At 36.7% G+C, this 27,370-nt stretch overlaps 1 protein-coding gene across 1 annotated transcript; it reads left to right on the forward strand.

Moving 5' to 3' along the window:
- Window positions 1-26,769, forward strand: FBXO8 (F-box protein 8). Its single transcript, XM_053459672.1, has 6 exons — window positions 1-135; window positions 4,352-4,683; window positions 21,424-21,550; window positions 22,214-22,332; window positions 22,846-23,042; window positions 26,135-26,769. Exons 2-6 carry the CDS (start codon window positions 4,361-4,363, stop codon window positions 26,320-26,322), a joined length of 954 nt encoding a protein of 317 aa, XP_053315647.1. The 5' UTR covers window positions 1-135; window positions 4,352-4,360; the 3' UTR covers window positions 26,323-26,769.
- The last annotated feature ends 601 nt before the right edge of the window (window positions 26,770-27,370 follow it).

Here is a 27,370-nt window from a genome sequence, read left to right on the forward strand (position 1 = left end):
TTTTATTTTTTGTTTTGTTTTTTCCCCCTTTAGGCAGCGCAATGACATACTACATGAATGGTCAGTGCTAGACCACCCGAGGAGCATGAGAATAGCTGAGTAGCTGCAGAGCTGCCTCGTTGCTTCTCATTTAAAGTGAGTTTCTTTTCTTTTTTTATATTTTGGCAGAGCACACAAACAGCTGGATTCATTTCTCTTTCTTAGAGCAATTAAGCAGATCAGACTGAAATTCTGCTACAAAATATTCCATAGCCTTTTAGTACCGAACTGCTTTCATCTTTTTTTCATTTTGTCTTGTAATAAAGAAAGAAATCTGTAGTATAGTGGGCTGCCCATTGGCCTCAAAGCCATCTTTTGCATCCACGTAACAAAGATTTTAGTATTCATGCGTACATACAAGACCACCGATAAAGATAGTGTTTATACTTGAGTTCGGAGGCTCCTTTGCGGAAGCAGAGAATCGAGCTGACCGCCAGCAACCGATCTGCGTTTTTTTGTGTGTGGGAGGACATTTTTTTGTTTTTTGTTTTTCTTCTCAACTTGGCTGCCTCCTAAGTTCTATATAGATTTGTCTAGCTTGATGCTAAGCATTCTAAATCACCCACATAAATGCATTAATTCAATGAATTATTCAATTTTAGTCCCTTCAATGTTCTTCATGTATCCTTTGGATGTATAGTAGGTTGAAAAAAAGACTTCAGTCCATCCAGTTCATCCTTTCACACATACGTACCTCTAAAGTTGATCCAAAAGAAGGTGAAAAAACCCTACTTGAGGCAATTCCCAATTATCTCAGAACATAGTGGCAATCAGATTACTCCCTGGATCAACTTTCTAATACGACTGTCCGTTTAGCAGTTGTAGCCCTTTATGTTTTGCTTATCCAGAAAAGCATCCAGACCTTTCTTAAAAATATCCACAGAGTTAGATAATACAACATCATCAGGCAGAGACTTCCATGTTCTTATTACTGTGAAGACCCCTTTCCTATGCTGATGCGGAAATCTCCTTTCCTCAAATCTCATCCGATGGCCCCGTGTCTTTTGTAGAGACCTCTTGGTGAATATTGCATTTTAGTCTAGATTACTACTCGCGGTGGGAATGATATCCCTTTTGCTTTCTTTTTCTTCTCTTGCCATCCTAAACATGCGCTTGTAAACAGTCTCTACCTCGCTTTACCTCCTTCAGCTGTCAGAGATGTATAGGGTAGCGAGGCCTGCAGAATGTCTTGTAGCTCGATCACGTGCTAGTTCCCTACACTGGTTTGTGTAACATATTCCTGATCTATTTTGGGTCAGGCTTGTAATTAAACCGCAAACTCCACGAAATGCAAAATTCTTTTCTAGTGGAGGGATTAGTATAATTTCAAGGGGTTTGTTTTGTTTTTTGTTTTTTAAACAAAACAACAATTTAATAATTTGTGATTTATTTTTGGATCATGTAGAATACATATTTTGTCCAAAATGCGACGCAGGGGTTCCAGCGAACCTGTTGCTTAAAAACCTCTTTTTGTAACCTGATTGAGCACATGTACGGATAATAGTTTGTTAGAACTTTTCAATAGTTTAGAACTATTTAGATAGAGCCAAATACATAATAGTTTTCTGATTTGCGTGGAAATTGCACGCGGGTGCATTTATTATTGGTTAGGAAATGAGGCGTCTGTCTCATTTAACTCCTCTTTCGTAAATATTTATGGGCACGTACCCTGCTTTGTCTTGCCAAATGGCTGCGTATTTTTGTGAATATTTTAGAACTGGTTATAAAACATGCCACAAAATCAGAAGACGGGCAGAATTAAGTGTGCCAAAGAATAACTGCAGGACCTTGCAGGATAATTTTATATGAAAATCTTGCATGTTCAGTTCTCAAAATCAAACACCAGCCATAAAAGTGCTATTTATGAGAAATGAGCTTTTACAAACATCTGAATTTATAAAAAGCCTGAATATAAGACTACCCTATAGGGAAAAAGTTTGACTAGTAAATTGTATGAAAACAATTTTTTCATATTTCATAAAAACTATGATTGAGAAAAATGCATTTTTTTGTTTATTTCCTTTTAAGTAGCCAACCTGCCCCCCGGATATACCTCATACCCCCCCCTTATATGCCACTCTTACCCTCCCCTGACTTACCAATGCTTCCCTAGACTTTTCCCCGTGCTTCAGATTCCTTTGTGTCTAGTGGGGCAGCCGGTGGAGGTCTGTGCAATGCATGTAGACAACCTCCGCTGCTGCTGCTGCCGGGGCTTCTATGTATGAGCACTGAAAGGTCATGTGATGCCGGTGCTCCGTCATAGAAGCGCCGGCAGCAGCGGGGGTTGTCTGGACGCATTGCACAGACCTCCGCCGGCTGCCAGAGAGGAGGATCTGGGTTCCCTGCAGCGCTGCGGGGTATCTGAATCTTATTCTTGTAGTCAGACCTCCTATTCTGATTATAAGACGTCCTCAAATATAAGACAATGGTTATTTTTCATTTGCTCTGAAAAAAACCTTTTCTTATAATCGGGCAAATACTGTGTGTGTGTGTGTGTGTGTGTGTGCGATGTTTTTTGGCATCGTATCTACTAGACTAATACGGCTTCACCCATTTTATATGTGTGTGTATGATGTATGTGTTTGTGTGTAACTCCACTAACTGGGAACTGAAGACAAGGTCTCTTTTTCCTTTGAAACCAATAGGTCACACTACAAAGTCTTGGAATCCAGTTTCTTCTGGCTTTTCAGATGTTTTCAGATCCTTTTTTTTTGTGATAAATACATTTTCAAACTAGAATACATTTAGCAACACAGGAATGATGCTGATGTTGGGTCACAGAGGACTCCTTAAAAACTCCTTTCTGGACAGAGAGTACTCTTGAAAGTTTACATTTTCGAAAGCGTCCTTTAAATATTTATACTTGTATCAAGCATTTCCTGCCGACTCGGCTCAATGTAGACACATTCAGTGTATATTGATGGACCGGTCTTTTTTTTTTTGGCCTGGGGAAGATCCATTTCTATTCCCTCTCCGTATATTTAGCTCAGTCTTGCAGATAAAACCATTACCGATCTTTGAACATTATGAATGTATATTTTTGTATTTTATTACTCCCACATTAATGCGCCATCTGTTGTTACTCCTTTTTAACGTCTTGTGGAATAAATGTATTCCCTATAACTTGCACCATAGGCGTAGAACCATAAAACGTATCCAGTGCTGAAATATCCACACCTACCCGGGGAATATTTCATTCTGATTTTATAGCTATCCTTTATATTTTTATCCATGTAACGGAGGAGGTTGAAGGTGGAATATACAATAACGGAAGTAGCTATACTTGTTCCTTCAGTAACATTGATCCTTTTTGAGCGTGTGGATAAAAATGAATTATTAAATGAGTTATGGCTGCCTGCTTGTGTTTTCTTTAAGGCATTTCTTTTATAGAGCTAAGCAGAAAATGAAAACACTGGACTACTTCCGGACTACTAGCCTTCATTGATTTGAGATCAATTTCTTGTAATATTTTCATACTTTTTTTTTCCGATTCTAGTTTTAGCTGGAACAGTTCTTCATTCCACCCACGAGGTAGCATCTGCTTTATAGAAGCCAGATTTTGATGAGCTGTAATATATGTAACAAAAATCTTCAAAATATTTTGTTTAAATGTCATTTGAATCCATTTGGTGTAACTCTAGGGCCCCCTCCCTTTTGCCCGTTGTGGCTCTGCGTAGCGTTCTCTTGACATTGATATGTGATGTCCTGTCCTGACTCCCACTCGCTGCATCTATACCTTTTTATATACATGAAGTTATATGTGACTGCACCCTCTCGCCAGACCACTGGAAGACAGGGCAAGGATTGCGTAGCTGCGGGACTGATTGAAACTCAAAGCTCTGTTGTCTGTGTTTAACCCCCTGTATCCTTTGCTCCCCTTGATGTCTGTTCTAGCGTCATCAGAGTTCTGCGGCCATAAATAAGGTCACAATAATATGTAGAGAAAAAGTAGAAAATGTGTCTACAAATGACATCAACCACGTTTTTTTTTTTCTTCCATAGTTTCATAGATATTGATGGGTCCTTTGTGCATCTGAAATGTTTGCATCGGTACTGTTAAAAAGGGAACGCGCTTTAAGCCAGAATCTTTGTCTTTCCCAACCAATAATCCCAGAAACATTTCTCCAACCAAGTAACATCTGAGTACTCCTAGGGGCCCTTGGAAATTGTATTATGCTGTAGGTAAAAATGCATGCCTTATGCTATATTCATGTGATGTTGCTTATCTTGTATACAAAAAAGTCTTGGTTTTACCCCCAAAATAGTTCTGGTTGCATTCATATAATGCTTATTTTTCTTTTCTTGCTATCAGGGTTCACAGATGGGTCAGGGACTCTGGAGAGTGGCAAGAAATCAACAATTTCAGCATGGATACATTGAGTCCAGCTACCTCTCCACAGATAACGGCCAAGGAATAATTGTTGATGAGAACAACATGAACAATTGTAGGCACCTGCAAGGAGGAATGGACATCTACCACCTCCTGAAAGCAAGGAAAACCAAGGATGAACAGGGTTTTATAAACCTAGAGAGGCTTCCCCCAGAGCTGAGCCTTACCATTCTGTCCTATTTGAATGCAACTGACCTCTGTCTGGCATCCTGCGTTTGGCAAGATCTTGCCAACGATGATTTGCTTTGGCAAGGGTAAGTAAAATGTGCCATCTCTGTAACTTGGAAATGAGTGCGGTGGAGGGAGAAGATTGGATGGTTTGGAAAAGAATAAGAAGATAGATTAGTCTATCTACCTACCCTATTTCCTTTTTTCTTCCCCTTCTAAAGTAGAGTTTTATATTCTTGGTGACAGGGGGTTTAGTTCCTACATCGAGGCTTTCAACTGTAGAATGTGTTCTAGGAATCATGGCCTTAAGTAATTACATCTATTTTTTATATTAGAATGCCATAAAACTTGCAATGCACCATAAAAAAATTAAAAATAAAAATATGGACACTTCTGGGATATGAAAAATCCCATGATTTTCTTTTTATTTTCCAAATCCTCCTGTGGTTGGTGCTGTCTGGGGTTTTCTTTTTCCTTTTTCTTTCTTTTAGCGGTTTAGAGACCAAGGTAGGAGCACATAAATATGTACAGTGGGAATCTGTACTCCTAGAAATGGCATCGCCCGCATAATGTCTCGGAGGTATACATCAAAGGTCAATTATGTGGAGCTGAAAACAACCAACATTTAAGTCATCCATGCTCTGCCCTCAACCTAATGCTCAGGTTACTTAAAGTGATTGATGTAAAACATGAATGATTAGGTTCAGATGTGCCTCAAATACCACAGTATATGTGATATTTATTCATAAGAATTCAAGAAATGTGTTTAGGGAAAACCTACATTTCCCAGGAAGATGGAAACATTTATTTAAATTGGGAAAGAAAATACTTTTATATATTATGGAAAATCGAACTTGATATGAAGTGGCCATTTCGTTTCTTGATGCCTTTTGGGGGTTATTCATATATGGGTGCAAGCTTCTAGTGGGATCTGTATGGTTTTGTTTATTTGAACACATCATTTTGTTTTATGTTTCATTATTACGTGTATATATTTTTAGTGTTTTTTGTTGCTACTTATACAGAAGTTTCAAGTACTTGAAACTTTGTACTTTCAAGGACGTACAATAAGATGAACCCAGTTCTTCTTCACTTGGATGCACGTTTTTGCCAGTCCATTGTAATGAACAATTTAAGTGCTAACTATATGGGTTTCTTGTACAGAACATACACACAAGTTGACATAAATCATCAAAACTATTTCCAGTTGTCGGTTCTTCTTCTTATCCTCCTTCTCCACATAAATCGTGTTTTCAGGGCTCTCCTGGCCAGATTCCAGTGTTGCGTGGTGGATAAAGTGCTCCAGCACATACATGATGTGTAATGCTGGTGGAAAGTGCGATGTCAAGACGCTGGTACACGATATGAGTGCAATATACTTGCTGCTACTAGTTTCATTGTCTGCGGTGGTTAAGTGATTATTATTATTTATTGTTTTATATAGCGCCATCAGATTCCGTAGCGCTGTACAATGGGTAGACAGGACAAAACAAGTAGTATGTAACATAACAAATTGACTAACAGAGACAGCAGGTGAGGAGGGCCCTGCTCAAACAAGCTTACAGTCTAGAAGTGATGATTTGTGTTGTTAACACCTTAATAAATTGCCATTAATCATTAACACAGCTGATGCTGTGTACACAAATCACACAACCTGCCTAATGAAAATACAGGTTTCTCATGAAATATAGCTTTTTTTTTTCTATGAAATAATCAGATTTCAAGGTACTGTACATTGAAGACACCATTATAGTTGGGCTTCTCCTTTTGAAAAGAAAACAAAATTCCTTCATTTTTGTTAGTGTATCCACCTTTTTCAAGGCCTGACATGGCTTTTTGATTCCATTTATAGATGTATACCTAAATATTTAATAAAAATTGGAAAAAAATATTTTTGGCATAAATTTTTTTACTGACATCCTTAGTTCACTATATTCAAAAGCTTTGTTTTGAATTTGGAAATACTAATATATATGGATCTCATATTTTTCTTGCAGCTTGTAGGGCAAATATTAGTAGGTCCTAACAAAAGTATCCAATGACTTCTCATTTTGAATGGAAAAAAAAATGGGGGTTAGGCAGATCGCTAAATTAGATACCTTTTACAGACTTGCTGTTCCCTGGCTTCATCCTAATGGTGTTCGGTGGGGTTAAGATCAGGGCCCTGTACAGGCCAAACAAGTTCCTCCATGCCAAACTTGTCATTATGGAGCCTAGACCAAACCCTAAAAAAACAGCCCAAGACTATTATTGTTCTTCCACCAAACTTTACAGCAGGCACTATGCACACCGATAGGAAGCGTTCTCATGGCATCTGCCAAACCCAAATTCATCCAACAGACTTCTAGACAGAGATGTGCAATTCATCACTACTAAGAACATGTTTTAACTGTCCCCGAGTCCAGCGGGTATATGCTTTTATACCACTCCAGCCAACACTTGGCATTTCAGCTTGCGTGTGCAGCTGCTTGACCATGGAAACCCATTTCATGAAGCTCCCACCCCTCCTTGTGCTGATGTAAATTTTTTTTTTATACTCTTCAGCACTCGTTGTTACTCCTAGACATTTCCACTTCACAATAATTTCTAGGGCCAATATTATGCGTCTATGGAGATGGCTGCCTATGCGCTTGATTTTATGGGTCCGACTGAAACACCTAATCTCAATAATTTAGGTGTGATGTCCGCATACTTTGGGTCATATAATGCACCTTTCTCCCCACTTTTTTTTTTTTAACCAACAAGAAAAAAGATGTATAAGTTCTTTCTTTCAGCCCACGAATGCTTTTCACATATGTAATAACAATAAGTAAAATTGAAAATGAATGGTGGGTGGATTTTTTTTTTATTTTTTTTTATTTTTTATTTTTTTCTTCACCAACAAAATCAAAAAGCTATGTGGTATCGCCTCTTGTACTGAACATGTTACATCTGTTTTAAGTTACCTCATTGTTGGTGAGAGAAAATTTCCCCCTATTAATGATGTCCAAACATGATGAATTTTATTGTGAATTATCGATTATCAGTAGCGTGTTCACAGGGTCGTGTTTCTTCCCATTGCAACATTTGAGCTTTCATCATTGGGTAGTCTTTGAACTTCAGGATCTGACATGAACATGTTTCCATATTGCCTCATGTTAAATCAGCTTCGCATGCCTATATTTAGCAGCTTAATCCGTAGGTTTACAAAAAGTCGTTTCATGGAATCATACTTAATCTGCTAGAGTTACTACTGTCAACAACAATAGAAAATGAGAAGCTTCCCCCAAAATGCGTAAATCGGAACTAATATGAATTGGTGTTGATAACTGTGATTGGTTATAGAATATAAGACCCCCTAAGACTTCTCTTAAGCAGCCTTTTTTTTTTACATAAACTTTGGATAATAATCTAGAAACACCTTCCTGTACATAAATAATACCAGGCACCATCCTAGAATATACTCTAGAACATGCAGCTGTCGATACATGGATTTCTTTATTATCCAACGGATACGTACCATCTGGTCTCAATACACAGCGCAAAATGTCCAGCACGGTGTTTTGATCCTGTAAGCTATATAATTATTCACTCAATTTCATTTGCTCTATATTTCCTGGTTTTTAAATAGCTGCTTTAATGTTGTTATTCCCTCGCCTTTTTTTTTTTTTTTATTATTATTGCTTTCTAATGTTTTTTTTTTCTTCCACCCGCCCCTATTCAATGTATTTTTTTTATATATATTTATTATTATTATTTTTCTACTATTTAACCTCTTACAGGACATAAAATTAGTTTTACGTGAACAGGCCATGGTTTTTCTAAGATATGTTAACGCACGTACGCTTTTTTTATTCTTTGAAATGTGACCATTTAAGAACAAGATGTTTTCAGAATTATATTTCAAACAGCATGTTGATTAACTGAATGAAAAAATAAGTCTTTACTAAATTAGGGGATTATTTATTAATATTGTTTTTCGAGTTGTGAGCCTTAATATGCCTATTCAATTCCAAGCATCATTTTGTTGGGGTCACAGCTAGAATGACTTATTTCTTTGTGTTTGCTCAAGTGAAACCTAAAATATCTTTCTACTCTAAACTACGGGCATTTTTATTGTAATTCTTTATTTTCAATATAATGAAATATGAGTGTCAGACAAGGCCTACAAAAAAGTAGAAGAGTCCAATGTGGCTGGACCACTATAGAGCTTTCAAAAGAGCATAGAGTCTGCTTACGAGGAACGCCTGGGAGCTTCGACAAGAAATACTATGTACGCTGGATACAATGGAATAGTTGGGTTCCTCTGCAGTGTTACTCAGTCTTCCTCAATTAATAAAGGACAAACAAATAACTGTTGCCAAAAGGCAAAGGTATAACTTAGAAATACAAATAGTTTTTCGCAGTAGGTGCTCGCTGAGACCGGTATTATTTAGGGACATACTAAAACGAATGACAAAATGGAATGCCCATAGACTTTAATGGGGAGGAATGCCCATAGACTATAATGGGGAGGAATGCCCATAGACTATAATGGAAGGGAAAAGAATAATTGATTTTGAAATAAAGGCTTAAGAAATAGCATTTAGATCTTTGGCACACATACTCCTCTAGCACACACATGTGATCTAAAACTCAGATTACGTTGGATTATAGCTGTTTTCTATGGAATGACAGGTGAATGACAGTATTGAGGGAATGCCCATAGGATATAATGGGAGAAAAATCACACCTTTTTTTCAGACAAAACCCTCTGAAAAGTCATATAGATCTTTGGCACACATACTCCTCTAGTACAGATACATGATCTAAAACTCATATTAAGTGGAATTATAGCTGTGTTCTATGGAATGACAGGTGAATGACAGTATTGATGGAATGCCCATAGGATATAATGGGAGAAAAATCACACCTTTTTTTTCAGACAAAACCCTCTGAAAAGTCATATAGATCTCTGGCACATATACTCCCCTAGTACAGAGACAGGATCTAAAACTCATATTATGTGGGATTATAGCTGTTTTCTATGGAATGACAGGTGAATGACAGTTTTGAGTGAATGCCCATAGGATATAATGGGATAAAAATTAAACTTGTTTTTTAGAGAAAACCCTCTGACATATCATATAGATCTTTGTCATGTATACTCCCCTAGTACAGTTATAGGTTCCAAACCTCATATTAGGTGGAATTATAGCTGTTTTCTATGGAATGACAGGTGAATGACAGTATTGATGGAATGCCCATAGGATATAATGGGAGAAAAATCAAACCTGTTTTTCAGACAAACCCTCAGACATATCAAATAGATCTTTGTCATGTATACTCCCCTAGTACAGAGACAGGATCTAAAACTCATATTAGGTGGGATTATAGCTGCTTTCTATGGAATGACAGGTGAATGACAGTTTTGAGGGAATGCCCATAGGCTATAATGGGAGAAAAATGAAACTTGTTTTTTAGAGAAAACCCTCTGACAAATCATATAGATCTTTGTCATGTATACTCCCCAAGTACAGTTATAAATTCTAAACCTCATATTAAGTGGAATTATAGCTGTGTTCTATGGAATGACAGGTGAATGGCAGTAATGATGGAATGCCCATAGGATATAATGGGAGAAAAATCAAACCTGTTTTTCAGACAAAACCCTCTGAAATATCATATAGATCTTTGGCACATATACTCCCCTAGTACAGAGACAGGATCTAAAACTCATATTATGTGGGATTATAGCTGTTTTCTATGGAATGGCAGGTGAATGACAGTTTTGAGTGAATGCCCATAGGATATAATGGGATAAAAATTAAACTTGTTTTTTTAGAGAAAACCCTCTGACATATCATATAGATTTTTGTCATGTATAACCCCCTAGTACAGTTATAGGTTCCAAACCTCATATTAAGTGGAATTATAGCTGTTTTCTATGGAATGACAGGTGAATGACAGTATTGATGGAATGCCCATAGGATATAATGGAGAAAAATCAAACTTGTTTTTTTAGAGAAAACCCTCTGACATATCATATAGATCTTTGGCACATATACTCCCCTAGTACAGTTATAGGTTCTAAAACTCATATTAAGTGGAATTATAGCTGTTTTCTATGGAATGACAGGTGAATGACAGTATTGATGGAATGCCCATAGGATATAATGGGAGTAAAATCAAACTTGTTTTTTTTAGAGAAAACCCTCTGACATATCATATAGATCTTTGTCATGTATACTCCCCTAGTACAGTTATAGGTTCCAAACCTCATATTAAGTGGAATTATAGCTGTTTTCTATGGAATGACAGGTGAATGACAGTATTGATGGAATGCCCATAGGATATAATGGGAGAAAAATCATACCTGTTTTTCAGACAAAACCCTCTGAAATATCATATCGATCTTTGGCACATATACTCCTCTAGTACAGGTATAAGTTCTAAACCTCATATTAAGTGGAATTATAGCTGTTTTCTATGGAATGACAGGTGAATGACAGTATTGATGGAATGCCCATAGGATATAATGGGAGAAAAATGTAACTTGTTTTTTAGAGAAAACCCTCTGACATATCATATAGATCTTTCTCATGTATACTCCCCTAGTACAGTTATAGGTTCTAAACCTCATATTAAGTGGAATTATAGCTGTGTTCTATGGAATGACAGGTGAATGGCAGTAATGATGGAATGTCCATAGGATATAATGGGAGAAAAATCAAACCTGTTTTTCAGACAAAACCCTCTGAAATATCATATAGATCTTTGGCACACATACTCCTCTAGTACAGAGACAGGATCTAAAACTCATATTAAGTGGAATTATAGCTTGTTTTCTATGGAATGACAGGTGAATGACAGTTTTGAGTGAATGCCCATAGGATATAATGGGAGAAAAATTAAACTTGTTTTTTAGAGAAAACCCTCTGACATATCATATAGATCTTTGTCATGTATACCCCCCTAGTACAGAGACAGGATCTAAAACTCATATTATGTGGGATTATAGCTGTGTTCTATGGAATGACAGGTGAATGACGGTTTTGAGGGAATGCCCATAGGATATAATGGGAGAAAAATGTAACTTGTTTTTTAGAGAAAACCCTCTGACATATCATATAGATCTTTCTCATGTATACTCCCCTAGTACAGTTATAGGTTCTAAACCTCATATTAAGTGGAATTATAGCTGTGTTCTATGGAATGACAGGTGAATGGCAGTAATGATGGAATGCCCATAGGATATAATGGGAGAAAAATCAAACCTGTTTTTCAGACAAAACCCTCTGAAATATCATATAGATCTTTGGCACATATACTCCCCTAGTACAGAGACAGGATCTAAAACTCATATTATGTGGGATTATAGCTGTTTTCTATGGAATGGCAGGTGAATGACAGTTTTGAGTGAATGCCCATAGGATATAATGGGATAAAAATTAAACTTGTTTTTTTAGAGAAAACCCTCTGACATATCATATAGATTTTTGTCATGTATACTCCCCTAGTACAGTTATAGGTTCCAAACCTCATATTAAGTGGAATTATAGCTGTTTTCTATGGAATGACAGGTGAATGACAGTATTGATGGAATGCCCATAGGATATAATGGAGAAAAATCAAACTTGTTTTTTAGAGAAAACCCTCTGACATATCATATAGATCTTTGGCACACATACTCCTCTAGTACAGAGACAGGATCTAAAACTCATATTAAGGGGAATTATAGCTGTTTTCTATGGAATGACAGGTGAATGACAGTATTGATGGAATGCCCATAGGATATAATGGGAGAAAAATCATACCTGTTTTTCAGACAAAACCCTCTGAAATATCATATCGATCTTTGGCACATATACTCCTCTAGTACAGGTATAAGTTCTAAACCTCATATTAAGTGGAATTATAGCTGTTTTCTATGGAATGACAGGTGAATGACAGTATTGATGGAATGCCCATAGGATATAATGGGAGAAAAATGTAACTTGTTTTTTAGAGAAAACCCTCTGACATATCATATAGATCTTTCTCATGTATACTCCCCTAGTACAGTTATAGGTTCTAAACCTCATATTAAGTGGAATTATAGCTGTGTTCTATGGAATGACAGGTGAATGGCAGTAATGATGGAATGTCCATAGGATATAATGGGAGAAAAATCAAACCTGTTTTTCAGACAAAACCCTCTGAAATATCATATAGATCTTTGGCACACATACTCCTCTAGTACAGAGACAGGATCTAAAACTCATATTAAGTGGAATTATAGCTTGTTTTCTATGGAATGACAGGTGAATGACAGTTTTGAGGGAATGCCCATAGGATATAATGGGAGAAAAATGTAACTTGTTTTTTAGAGAAAACCCTCTGACATATCATATAGATCTTTCTCATGTATACTCCCCTAGTACAGTTATAGGTTCTAAACCTCATATTAAGTGGAATTATGGCTGTGTTCTATGGAATGACAGGTGAATGGCAGTAATGATGGAATGCCCATAGGATATAATGGGAGAAAAATCAAACCTGTTTTTCAGACAAAACCCTCTGAAATATCATATAGATCTTTGGCACATATACTCCCCTAGTACAGAGACAGGATCTAAAACTCATATTATGTGGGATTATAGCTGTTTTCTATGGAATGGCAGGTGAATGACAGTTTTGAGTGAATGCCCATAGGATATAATGGGATAAAAATTAAACTTGTTTTTTTAGAGAAAACCCTCTGACATATCATATAGATTTTTGTCATGTATACTCCCCTAGTACATTTATAGGTTCCAAACCTCATATTAAGTGGAATTATAGCTGTTTTCTATGGAATGACAGGTGAATGACAGTATTGATTGAATGCCCATAGGATATAATGGAGAAAAATCAAACTTGTTTTTTAGAGAAAACCCTCTGACATATCATATAGATCTTTGGCACACATACTCCTCTAGTACAGAGACAGGATCTAAAACTCATATTAAGGGGAATTATAGCTGTTTTCTATGGAATGACAGGTGAATGACAGTTTTGAGTGAATGCCCATAGGATATAATGGGAGAACAATTAAACTTGTTTTTTAGAGAAAACCCTCTGACATATCATATAGATCTTTGTCATGTATACCCCCCTAGTACAGAGACAGGATCTAAAACTCATATTATGTGGGATTATAGCTGTTTTCTATGGAATGACAGGTGAATGACGGTTTTGAGGGAATGCCCATAGGATATAATGGGAGAAAAATCAAACTTGTTTTTTAGAGAAAACCCTCTGACATATCATATAGATCTTTGGCACATATACTCCCCTAGTACAGAGACAGGATCTAAAACTCATATTAAGTGAAATTATAGCTGTTTTCTATGGAATGACAGGTGAATGACAGTAGTGATGGAATGCCCATAGAATATAATGGGAGAAAAATCAAACCTGTTTTTCAGACAAAAACCCTCTGACATATCATATAGATCTTTGGCACATATACTCCCCTAGTACAGAGACAGGATCTAAAACTCATATTATGTGGGATTATAGCTGTTTTCTATGGAATGACAGGTGAATGACAGTTTTGAGGCTATGCCCATAGGATATAATGGGAGAAAAATCAAACCTGTTTTTCAGACTAAACCCTCTGAAATATCATATATATATTTGACACATATACTCCACTAGTACAGAGACAGGATCTAAAACTCATATCATGTGGGATTATAGCTGCTTTCTATGGAATGACAGGTGAATGACGGTATTGATGGAATGCCCATAGGATATAATGGGAGGACAATCAAACTTGTTTTTCAGAGAAATCCATCTGACATATCATATAGATTTTTGTCATTTTCAACACTGGTGACACTTGTAATATGTTGGTCACCAAAATGAGGAATCTGCACACACACCAAAGGAACTCTGGTGCTTAACTGCACCAGGAAGGGCCAGCTCCCTAGTAGATCAAAATAAATAAAGGCTCCAGGCACTCAAGGGTTCCAGCTCAGGCAAATAATAGCCGAATAAGCCTAGTTTGGTCCAGTTTAACACATGTCTAAATCAGCATATTGAAATATCCAGCTCTATTCAGAGGCTTAAATTAATCTATCTCAGCTCATTGAATACCATAGACAGAAATACAACCTATTTAGTCAAAAAAACAATAACTGATTATCTCACATAATTGGATAGAACCCACTATCTCAGTTTATTTTAATTAATAAATATCACTTTAAGCCTCATTATAACATTTAAACCATTTATCTAATTTACTAGGGCAATGTTTACTTTATTCGAAGTTGCTTCCTATTGCCTGTAAGTATGAGATGGTTTACTTTAGTTAGTGGTGAGAAATGCAGAATTTGCTCTTGCAGTTTGATACTTCCATCAAATCCTTGGGCCAACTGCCTAAACACTCAACGCCAAAGAAGGATGGGCATGAAATGAATGAACTTGTTGCATGGGATGACTTAACCCCCTGGAACCTGCCACCAACAGATTCAGATAACAAATTGCTAGAAACAGTAAAAGAACAGATTTTGAAAACACTGGATTCCGGACAATGGCTTTGTGATGAAGCTATTGAAGAAGCCATAAGCAACTTCATCTGCCAGAGAAATCTTACAGAAAAGATTTTGATGTGCCCCACCTACATTTACCAAAGTTTGGTGCGAGGAAGAGCAGACATTTTCTACAGCTTCTTGGGGGAAAATGTCGCCTTAAACAAAGACATTTTGTTGGTTCCTTTTAACACGGATTCCTGGGGCTCCGGACAGCACTGGTGCCTTGGTGTAGTCCTTTTTAATACCAGGGAGGTGATAGTCATAGATTCCATTAAGGAAAAAGAAAGAGCAAAATAAAATTGTGATATATTATTGTCTATTGCAGCTGCTTGTTACCAACTGGCAAACTTATGTTTTATCGGAGAAGAGTGGAAGGCATACTTGTGTGAGGACTCAATTCAACAAAATAACAGTTTTATCAACTTGATAAAGACCTCATTGTAAGGTTGAAACGTTGTTGCTGTCTTCCTTTAATAAATTTGCCTGAGCTGGAACCCTTGAGTGCCTGGAGCCTTTATTTATTTTGATCTACTGGGGAGCTGGCCCTTCCTGGCGCAGTTAAGCACCAGAGTTCCTTTGGTGTGTGTGCAGATTCCTCATTCTGGTGACCAACATATTACAAGTGTCACCAGTGTTCAAAATGACAAAAATCTATATGATATGTCAGATGGATTTCTCTGAAAAACAAGTTTGATTCTCCTCCCATTATATCCTATGGGCATTCCATCAATACCGTCATTCACCTGTCATTCCATAGAAAGCAGCTATAATCCCACATGATATGAGTTTAAGATCCTGTCTCTGTACTAGTGGAGTATATGTGTCAAATATATATATGATATTTCAGAGGGTTTAGTCTGAAAAACAGGTTTGATTTTTCTCCCATTATATCCTATGGGCATTCCATCAATGCTGTCATTCACCTGTCATTCCATAGAAAACAGCTATAATTCCACTTAATATGAGGTTTGGAACCTATAACTGTACTAGGGGAGTATACATGACAAAGATCTATATGATATGTCAGAGGGTTTTCTCTAAAAAAACAAGTTTGATTTTTCTCCCATTATATCCTATGGGCATTCCCTCAAAACCGTCATTCACCTGTCATTCCATAGAAAACAGCTATAATCCCACATAATATGAGTTTTAGATCCTGTCTCTGTACTAGGGGGGTATACATGACAAAGATCTATATGATATGTCAGAGGGTTTTCTCTAAAAAACAAGTTTGATTTTTCTCCCATTATATCCTATGGGCATTCCATCAATACTGTCATTCACCTGTCATTCCATAGAAAAGAGCTATAATTCCACTTAATATGAGGTTTGGAACCTATAACTGTACTAGGGGAGTATACATGACAAAGATCTATATGATATGTCAGAGGGTTTTCTCTAAAAAAACAAGTTTGATTTTTCTCCCATTATATCCTATGGGCATTCACTCAAAACTGTCATTCACCTGTCATTCCATAGAAAACAGCTATAATCCCACTTAATATGAGTTTTAGATCCTGTCTCTGTACTAGAAGAGTATGTGTGCCAAAGATCTATATGATATTTCAGAGGGTTTTGTCTGAAAAACAGGTTTAATTTTTCTCCCATTATATCCTATGGGCATTCCATCATTACTGCCATTCACCTGTCATTCCATAGAAAACAGCTATAATTCCACTTAATATGAGTTTTAGATCCTGTCTCTGTACTAGAGGAGTATGTGTGCCAAAGATCTATATGATATTTCAGAGGGTTTTGTCTGAAAAACAGGTTTGATTTTTCTCCCATTATATCCTATGGGCATTCCATCATTACTGCCATTCACCTGTCATTCCATAGAACACAGCTATAATTCCACTTAATATGAGGTTTAGAACCTATAACTGTACTAGGGGAGTATACATGAGAAAGATCTATATGATATGTCAGAGGGTTTTCTCTAAAAAACAAGTTACATTTTTCTCCCATTATATCCTATGGGCATTCCATCAATACTGTCATTCACCTGTCATTCCTTAGAAAACAGCTATAATTCCACTTAATATGAGGTTTGGAACCTATAACTGTACTAGGGGAGTATACATGACAAAGATCTATATGATATGTCAGAGGGTTTTCTCTAAAAAAACAAGTTTGATTTTTCTCCCATTATATCCTATGGGCATTCACTCAAAACTGTCATACACCTGTCATTCCATAGAAAACAGCTATAATCCCACTTAATATGAGTTTTAGATCCTGTCTCTGTACTAGAAGAGTATGTGTGCCAAAGATCTATATGATATTTCAGAGGGTTTTGTCTGAAAAACAGGTTTGATTTTTCTCCCATTATATCCTATGGGCATTCCATCATTACTGCCATTCACCTGTCATTCCATAGAACACAGCTATAATTCCACTTAATATGAGGTTTAGAACCTATAACTGTACTAGGGGAGTATACATGACAAAGATCTATATGATATGTCAGAGGGTTTTCTCTAAAAAAACAAGTTTGATTTTTCTCCCATTATATCCTATGGGCATTCACTCAAAACTGTCATACACCTGTCATTCCATAGAAAACCGCTGTAATCCCACATAATATGAGTTTTAGATCCTGTCTCTGTACTAGGGGAGTATATGTGCCAAAGATCTATATGATATTTCAGAGGGTTTTGTCTGAAAAACAGGTTTGATTTTTCTCCTATTATATCCTATGGGCATTCCATCAATACCGTCATTCACCTGTCATTCCATAGAAAACAGCTATAATTCCACTTAATATGAGGTTTGGAACCTATAACTGTACTAGGGGAGTATACATGACAAAGATCTATATGATATGTCAGAGGGTTTTCTCTAAAAAAACAAGTTTGATTTTTCTCCCATTATATCCTATGGGCATTCACTCAAAACTGTCATTCACCTGTCATTCCATAGAAAACAGCTATAATCCCACTTAATATGAGTTTTAGATCCTGTCTCTGTACTAGAAGAGTATGTGTGCCAAAGATCTATATGATATTTCAGAGGGTTTTGTCTGAAAAACAGGTTTGATTTTTCTCCCATTATATCCTATGGGCATTCCATCATTACTGCCATTCACCTGTCATTCCATAGAACACAGCTATAATTCCACTTAATATGAGGTTTAGAACCTATAACTGTACTAGGGGAGTATACATGAGAAAGATCTATATGATATGTCAGAGGGTTTTCTCTAAAAAACAAGTTTGATTTTTCTCCCATTATATCCTATGGGCATTCCATCAATACTGTCATTCACCTGTCATTCCTTAGAAAACAGCTATAATTCCACTTAATATGAGGTTTGGAACCTATAACTGTACTAGGGGAGTATACATGACAAAGATCTATATGATATGTCAGAGGGTTTTCTCTAAAAAAACAAGTTTGATTTTTCTCCCATTATATCCTATGGGCATTCACTCAAAACTGTCATACACCTGTCATTCCATAGAAAACCGCTGTAATCCCACATAATATGAGTTTTAGATCCTGTCTCTGTACTAGGGGAGTATATGTGCCAAAGATCTATATGATATTTCAGAGGGTTTTGTCTGAAAAACAGGTTTGATTTTTCTCCTATTATATCCTATGGGCATTCCATCAATACCGTCATTCACCTGTCATTCCATAGAAAACAGCTATAATTCCACTTAATATGAGGTTTGGAACCTATAACTGCACTAGGGGAGTATATATGACAAAGATCTATATGATATGTCAGAGGGTTTTCTCTAAAAAACAAGTTTGATTTTTCTCCCATTATATCCTATGGGCATTCCATCAATACTGTCATTCACCTGTCATTCCATAGAAAAGAGCTATAATTCCACTTAATATGAGGTTTGGAACCTATAACTGTACTAGGGGAGTATACATGACAAAGATCTATATGGTATGTCAGAGGGTTTTCTCTAAAAAAACAAGTTTGATTTTTCTCCCATTATATCCTATGGGCATTCACTCAAAACTGTCATACACCTGTCATTCCATAGAAAACCGCTGTAATCCCACATAATATGAGTTTTAGATCCTGTCTCTGTACTAGGGGAGTATATGTGCCAAAGATCTATATGATATTTCAGAGGGTTTTGTCTGAAAAACAGGTTTGATTTTTCTCCCATTATATCCTATGGGCATTCCATCAATACTGCCATTCACCTGTCATTCCATAGAACACAGCTATAATTCCACTTAATATGAGGTTTGGAACCTATAACTGTACTAGAGGAGTATACATGACAAAGATCTATATGATATGTCAGAGGGTTTTCTCTAAAAAACAATCTTAATTTTTATCCCATTATATCCTATGGGCATTCCATCAATACTGTCATTCACCTGTCATTCCATAGAAAACAGCTATAATCCCACATAATATGAGTTTTAGATCCTGTCTCTGTACTAGGGGAGTATATGTGCCAAAGATCTATATGATATTTCAGAGGGTTTTGTCTGAAAAACAGGTTTGATTTTTCTCCCATTATATCCTATGGGCATTCCATCAATACTATCATTCACCTGTCATTCCATAGAAAACAGCTATAAACCCACTTAATATGAGTTTTAGATCATGTATCTGTACTAGGAGAATATATGTGCCAAAGATCGATATGATATTTCAGAGGGGTTTGTCTGAAAAACAGGTTTGATTTTTCTCCCATTATATCCTATGGGCATTCCATCATTACTGCCATTCACCTGTCATTCCATAGAAAACAGCTATAATTCCACTTAATATGAGGTTTGGAACTAATAACTGTACTAGGGGAGTATACATGACAAAGATCTATATGATATGTCAGAGGGTTTTCTCTAAAAAACAAGTTTGATTTTTCTCCCATTATATCCTATGGGCATTCCCTCAAAACTGTCATTCACCTGTCATTCCATAGAAAACAGCTATAATCCCACATAATATGAGTTTTAGATCCTGTCTCTGTACTAGGGGAGTATATGTGCCAAAGATCTATATGATATTTCAGAGGGTTTTGTCTGAAAAACAGGTTTGATTTTTCTCCCATTATATCCTATGGGCATTCCATCAATACTGTCATTCACCTGTCATTCCATAGAAAACAGCTATAAACGCACTTAATATGAGTTTTAGATCATGTATCTGTACTAGGAGAGTATATGTGCCAAAGATCTATATGATTTTTCAGAGGGTTTTGTCTGAAAAAAAGGTTTGATTTTTCTCCCATTATATCCTATGGGCATTCCCTCAAAACTGTCATTCACCTGTCATTCCATAGAAAACAGCTATAATCCAACGTAATCTGAGTTTTAGATCACATGTGTGTGGTAGGGGAGTATGTGTGCCAAAGATCTAAATGCTATTTCTTAAGCTTTTATTTCAAAATCAATCATCTCTTTGTAGTGTTTCAGCAGGGAACCCATCAAACACATTGATAAAGGAAAATTTATTGGAAAAACAGTTTTCTGTCAACGCGTTGTGTTTTATACTCAAGGAGAGAGATATTTTTCCATGGCACTTACCTTTTAAGTACCTCTCCCATCAGTGTGGAGCAGTTACCATAGCAACCAATAGACTGTTCCTGTTAGACTCCTCCATCAATTTGTACTACCATTTGTTTTATAAATACCTCCAATAACAAATGGAGCGCAATAAAGAATATAAAGTTTAACTTTCAATAGGATAGTTACACTAGTATGTGATCTAAAGTGACATTCCCATGAGAAAGCTATAGTGCGGAATCCTATTTCCATTCCTAAGTTACAACAAATGTTTAATACAAAACAGTATAAATTAAATTTTTAGTCATTTGTTCGATGTGTTGAAGTGTGGTAGATTTACCAGTCCCTGTGTCTTTTGGTGGGGTTTAGTGCTTCTCCCGATATGAGATTCATTGTGTATTCCTGAAAATTACATCCAGTTCTTCTTGAGAACAAAGCAGATCAAAGGAGTCCGCTGAAGGCACATTTTCTCGTTCCCCATGTGGTTTGAGTATCGTACAGAGTCTCCAAATTATGATTTTAGAATGTGATTGTGATGTAGTTTCTTGCAACACTTGTATTGCGATCCTCACAGTAACCGTGTGTGTGTGTGTGTGTGTGTGTGTGTGTGTGTGTGTGTGTGTGTGTGTGCGCCACACTTACTGCCCTAAGAGAAAAAGAAAAGCAGCCGCCAAGGGCAAATGTTCTTGCAACCCTGTCCTTCTGTACCGCATGATCCCGAAACAAAATTACTTCCTCATGACATATATATATTGGGAAGAAAACAACTAATTTTCTAACAGATTTCTGCATTGCCATAACCGGATTTTGTGTTTCTTTTAGATTATGCAAATCAACTTGGGGTCATTGTTCAATATACAACAGGCGCCACCCTTGCGGGTTTTCCTATCGAAATCTCTACATGCGCCTGGATGAAGGAAGCCTCACCTTCAATGCTAACCCGCATGAGGTAATGTCTGGCAGGGCGTTCATCCTTTTAGTACCTGGCTATACTGTACCTTCGGCGTTCTCTATAACATTATAAAAGGGGCAGGGGGGGCCGGATCTGCAAAGGTTTGAGATTGTGGTTGCATCCCACCTGCTGTTGATGTTTGAGGTCCCAAGATTTTCATTTCCAAGCATATCGCCTATAGAACACAGATCATTTTGGATAATAACACAATTTACTCTTTTTAGTTCTCCATCCTTCCTGACATTCCGTTCAACAATAGAATTTACTCAGAGTTTTAGGAGTTTACAGATTTAATTTTAAATATCTTTAATAGTATCCATTTAAAATTGAAGCAGATTCAGCCTTACGGCTTCCATATACTCTCTTGGGGATATTATCGGATACCTTAACACGGATTTATTTTTTCTTCATCCTCTGTGAATTACCCATAGTTCAATATTTGTTGAATAACAGATGATATCCAATTCCACTTAACGGAATTTCTATTTTTTTTTCTCTACTTTTCAATTATTTATTTCTCTTTGTCTCCTGTAACATTCAGATCTAGTAATAATTGTTAAATCGCGGCTATAGATCTGCATCGCGTATTCTTGTCACAAATTCACAAATGTTTGCATTGCTTGAAGTTTGTGAGGGGGTTTTTTTTTTTTCTTTTTCTAGGGAATTGAATATTTTTTATCCAGAGGGATACTAAACGATACACCAAAAGAGATAGCAAAGTTTATATTTTATACAAGAACTCTAAACTGGAAAAAGCTGAGGATATATCTTGACGAAAGGTAATTGTATATAATTATATTATTATTATTATTATTATTATTATTATGAAATGCGTTTGGCTTTAGAAATATTAATTATTTACTAAAGAATAATTTGCTGCATTTACAATACTCTCATAAGAAGCTAGGGGTATGTTTTAGTGGGTCGTAAAGTAAGATGTAGCGTCACATAAGCTTGGTGATCTACATCTTGAATGTCGCTGTTCTGTATGGTATAGTATTAATATAATATTAAATATTTTGTACAGCAGCTTTGCAAAATTAGAAACTTTTTGGAATTTGCATGATTTTTTTCCCTTTAGGAGAAAGATCAGGTTCATGCTAGTAAATATAGTATATATAATACAAATGCTGAACTTTTTACATAGCAAATCTTTACTCGTGATATACGTTTATGATTACATTTCTTAATATATGCCTCGAAAAGTTTTATTTTCAGTATGTTGGTAATATTTCAAAACATAATGTTGAAATTTTATATATGTTTTTTTTTCTCCCCCGCACCAATCTAAGACGAGATGTATTGGACGAACTTGTGACTCTACACAATTTCAGTAACCAGTTTTTACCGAATGCACTGAGAGACTTTTTCCGGCACATACACGCACCAGAAGAGCGAGGGGAATACCTTGAAACTCTCATCACAAAATTTTCCCACAGATTTTGTGCTTGTAATCCTGGGCTTGCACGAGACCTTGGCCTTAGCCCTGGTAAGGATGGTCGAATGTTTATACGAAGCCAGTTAGTAAACTCTGTTAAAACTGATGCATGTGACAACTAAATCTTCATTTGTTTTCAAGCAAAGCAAATAGTTTTGATCGGTGGCAATGGCTAGCAAAGTAATTTGACTGCTAAACTCATGCATTGTGCTTTCTTTTATTATTTATTTTTGTATGGGTGTGTGTGTGTGTGTATGTATGTATGTATGTATGTATGTATGTATGTATGTATATATATATATATATATATATATATATATATATATATATATATATATATATATATATATAATATGCACAAATGCACACTGTTCAAGAACCGCAAATTCTGTCCATTTAAATAACATCAAATGGATCAGTGTAGACATTGTTAATGTTGTAAATGACTATGATTGCTAGAAATGGCTGATTTTTAATCAAACATCTTCATAGCCGTACAGCGGCGCTTTAGCAGCAACCATCGCTCCGGTGTTCCAATGGCACGTCGTGTTCACTGATCCAAGTTTAGGTTTAAAAGGCTGATTGATCATAAGAAACCCCTTTTGCAATTGTTAGCACTGCTCTCATGAAAACCGCTAAGTGACCCCAAACTTTTGAATGGTAGCATATATATGGTGAAATATATATTTTTCCCAGTTTAAAATCTGGAATAAGAGTCAGGAAAGGTGATGAAGCCAAAACATCACCGGATGTCTAAAAATATGGGCCAAGTAATTGTTGGTCGCGTTCCTAAGTTTTAGGAACATAGCTATTTATTATATTCAGGAAATCCAGTTTGTTAACAAGAAGAGATTGCCTCGTCATGTCCTGTAGGGAATATATATTTATAAGCCCCCCTATTTTACATTAGACAGACTTAAGAGCCATCACAGTCCTAATTCTTGCCGCTTAAACTGGGACACCATCACTAATCAGGGCCGGCCCTATAATGGGGCAGACTGGGGCAATTGCCCCAGGCGGCACTTTAGAAGGGGCGGCACTTTGCTGCCCCAAGCGCTTTTTTTTTGTTTGTTTTTTGAAGCGGAGGAGAGAGAGAGAGAGAGGGGCACCGAGTGGTTTTCGCTTACCCGCTCGGCGCCCCTCTCTCTCTCTCCTCTGCGGCGAGTCTCCCTGTTCGGTCCCGGTGCCGGCTTGTAATGCAGAGCGCCGGAAGTGACGTCAATTTCCGGCGCTCAGCATTACAAGCCGGCACCGTGGCAGAGCAGGGAGACTCGCCGCAGGACTGTTTAAAGGTAAGTACCGGGGGGGGAATCGTAGATTATGGCGTCGGCGAAGGTTAAAATGCCCCCCCCCCGACGTCGGGGGGGGCGGCGTTTTAAACTTCGCCCCAGGCGGCGTTAAGTCTTTGGCCGGCCCTGTCACTAATGCATGTGCACACACAGGGGTTAATCCGAAATCCTGAAAATTAAACATTTTAGCATTACTTGTGCTTTAACGAAGAGAAAAAGCTTTTGAAAGCTCATAGAAGAGGGACTCTCAGACGTTTTAATAATAATTTAATCGTTTAGAAAATGAATAATACTGCCCTGCATTAACCATGTGCTTCGTATATCAAAATTATTTTAGAGAGAACTTGATGAAAATGGTAGTCCTTTTATGGATTATTAGGCATTATTCTCATACCCATACCTCTTATTGCTGAGAAGATGGCTATAACTAACATATTCAGAATAGTGTTAAAAATGACATTTAGTCTTTTACTATTGTAACACAGGATAACTATTTATTGTTGAAATACATTGTCCTCCTGGTAGCGGAATAATTCACCGGATTATATTAGAGAGACGCAAGGCAAATTTACATATGTGTATATAATATCATGTATATGAGAGGTATCTGTAAATGTGTTATGCGATTACATCATAGGCACATCAGTTGGCTTTCAGTTGACTCGCTATACATCCTTTCCTTCCTTTGGGAGCTGAGATAACATAAGTTCAACTGTAGAGAAAGTGAAAACATATGCTGGAAGCAAAAAGGTTGAATTTAAAAATTATTACTCATCAAATAGTCCAAAGTGAAGGCTTGCACATACCACAGATGATCCTTGGTCACTATGCCAAATTTGGCAACTATTAATTCTTCTAAAGATAGTAATATTCAACTAAATCTGTAGTTTAGGACAGAATAATGGCCCAGGTACTGCTGTGCACAGGAGGAGCGGGTGCAGATTGTTTGGATTATTTTATGTTTAATCCTTTTGGTGTGGCTGGGTGTAATTTCATGTCTAAATCTTTCCCAATCAGCAATATTCCAATATATGTTAATGACAGCCCGTACATGTACGGGCTCAAAATGCATTGTTTTCAATGGGTTTAGGGAGCGCCCGTTGTCCTTAAGGGGTTAAGATATGTATATCTGTCGGGTAGACCTGTCCATTAGCAATAGAGAGCCTACTAAGAGGTGGATCTCATGGCACGCGGATTTTGTCGTATAGTAGTTAGCTTTTCTCTGTGGGGGCCCGTACTACCTTTTTATATGGTGTATACCTTTTATATATATAGTATATACCTTTTTATGTATAGTAGAACTGTCTTTGCTTCCAGCTCCTGCCAGATCATATGCAAAGTGTTTGGTGTCGTTATGCACATCCGCTTCTCATTATTATCTGTCTTGCTTTTTATTTGTCTTTTTATTTGCTTTTAATTTTTTATGTCTATGTTTTTTTTTTTTTAATTTATTTGCTGTTCTATCTACCATGCTGAATTTTTAAATATTAGTAGCTAAATGCAGTATTAAAATGTTTCTTAGTATTGCTGTATGCCTAAACCCCTTCAAGGAATAATGAATCATGTGAAATGTTCCCTCGTTTATTATTTATGAAAAAATTGTTTGTGATTAAACCTTCGGAGGGAAGGATAAAATGAGGGATCTGCCAAGATCTATTTAGTTAACATATTTTCTCCCTAGTAGAAGACTGCAAAAACACTTATTATACTACAGTGAGGCAGAAATATACTGTTCAGAAATGTATATCATAGTTGTTACTGCCTCTTACTTTATTGCATTTGAACTGAAATTTTAGATACATTGCTTGCGCCTATTTTCCATTAACGTCACTGTTTTTTGTTTTGTTTTTTTAGATGCAGTGTACGTTTTGTGCTATTCTTTGATTCTGCTTTCCATCGACCTCGCAAGCCCTCATGTGAAGAACAAAATGTCAAAGCGAGAGTTTATCAGAAATACTCGCCGTGCTGCTCCGAACATTAGTGAAGAATTTGTAGGGCATCTATACGACAATATTTACCTTGTCGGCCACGTTGCTGTTTAGTACCTTCTAGAAAAAATAGCAAACTACTACAACTCCAGCTTCCCAAAGCTTTGACAAAGTGGCAGATATGGGGGTTATGTTAGTGCTGGTCATTCTAACCTCTGTCTATAGTCAAATTATGTGTTCTTTCCTCTCTTAGAAATATACAGTGAAAAATGTTGAGGGTTTTTTTTTTTTTTTAATTAATTAATTGTTTTCTTTATGTCTTGCACATAACCGTGCCATTAGACTGACCTAGCCATTTATGACTGTTAAACTGACATTACAATGTAGACCTTCAGGGTTTTGGATCTAAACACTAGATTTTTGTTTTGCAAAGCAATTACCAATGCATTTTTTAACATCTTCTAATTTGTATATACTAAACTAAAGAGATTTATAATTATAATATAAAATATTAAATATGTAAAGTATTTTAAGTAAAGTATCTGAGTTTGTTTTGCTTTGCGTCAGCCTTTCCCACGGATCTGTTATGCACGGGTACATCAAATTTAAACACAAATACTTCAAGGTTGGCATGAAATAATATGATGGGAAATCTCAGTACAATATATGTCTCTGGTCCAAATAACTATTTGTTTAATACATAGCCTTTGACATTGGGGGTAATGATATATACAATAGAATGCACACGGACTTCTGCGCAGAGAATCCTGGACAGCAGTTGGTCTCCTCTCCTGCTCTCCATTAATATACCTCAGGGCTCTAGGGCGTCTCTCCTTCTTTATCTACACATCCTCTGGTGAAACACTTATTTCTTATTTTGGATTCTAGTACTTTCACCTTCTCTTCTAACGCGTCTGTCTCTCTAAAATAGCATCCTGGATAGCAACCCACTACCTGAAAGCCAACATCTCTAAGACAGAGCTTCTGGTTAATCCCTGTCACCTCTAGCCGCAATTCCAGATATCTACATTACTGTTTGGAATTCCACAATCTACCCAAACAGCTACCTTGGCAGTACAATCAACTTTGTTTTCTCCTTCAACTTTTACATTCAATGGCTCAACAAATGCCGCAGCCTTTACATGCAAAATATCCATTGAAT

The sequence above is a fragment of the Spea bombifrons genome, chromosome 1 (genome assembly GCF_027358695.1).
Source record: "Spea bombifrons isolate aSpeBom1 chromosome 1, aSpeBom1.2.pri, whole genome shotgun sequence".
Lineage (NCBI taxonomy): Eukaryota > Metazoa > Chordata > Amphibia > Anura > Pelobatidae > Spea > Spea bombifrons.

What these genes read in the sequence shown, in the direction of transcription:
- FBXO8 (XM_053459672.1), top strand. Translation starts at nt 4,361, where the DNA reads ATGGGTCAGGGACTCTGGAGAGTGGCAAGAAATCAACAATTTCAGCAT. An exon ending in TCAATGCTAACCCGCATGAG is followed by an intron (nt 21,551 to 22,213) that starts GTAATGTCTGGC and finishes TTCTTTTTCTAG; the next exon opens with GGAATTGAATATTTTTTATC. An exon ending in AGGATATATCTTGACGAAAG is followed by an intron (nt 22,333 to 22,845) that starts GTAATTGTATAT and finishes CACCAATCTAAG; the next exon opens with ACGAGATGTATTGGACGAAC.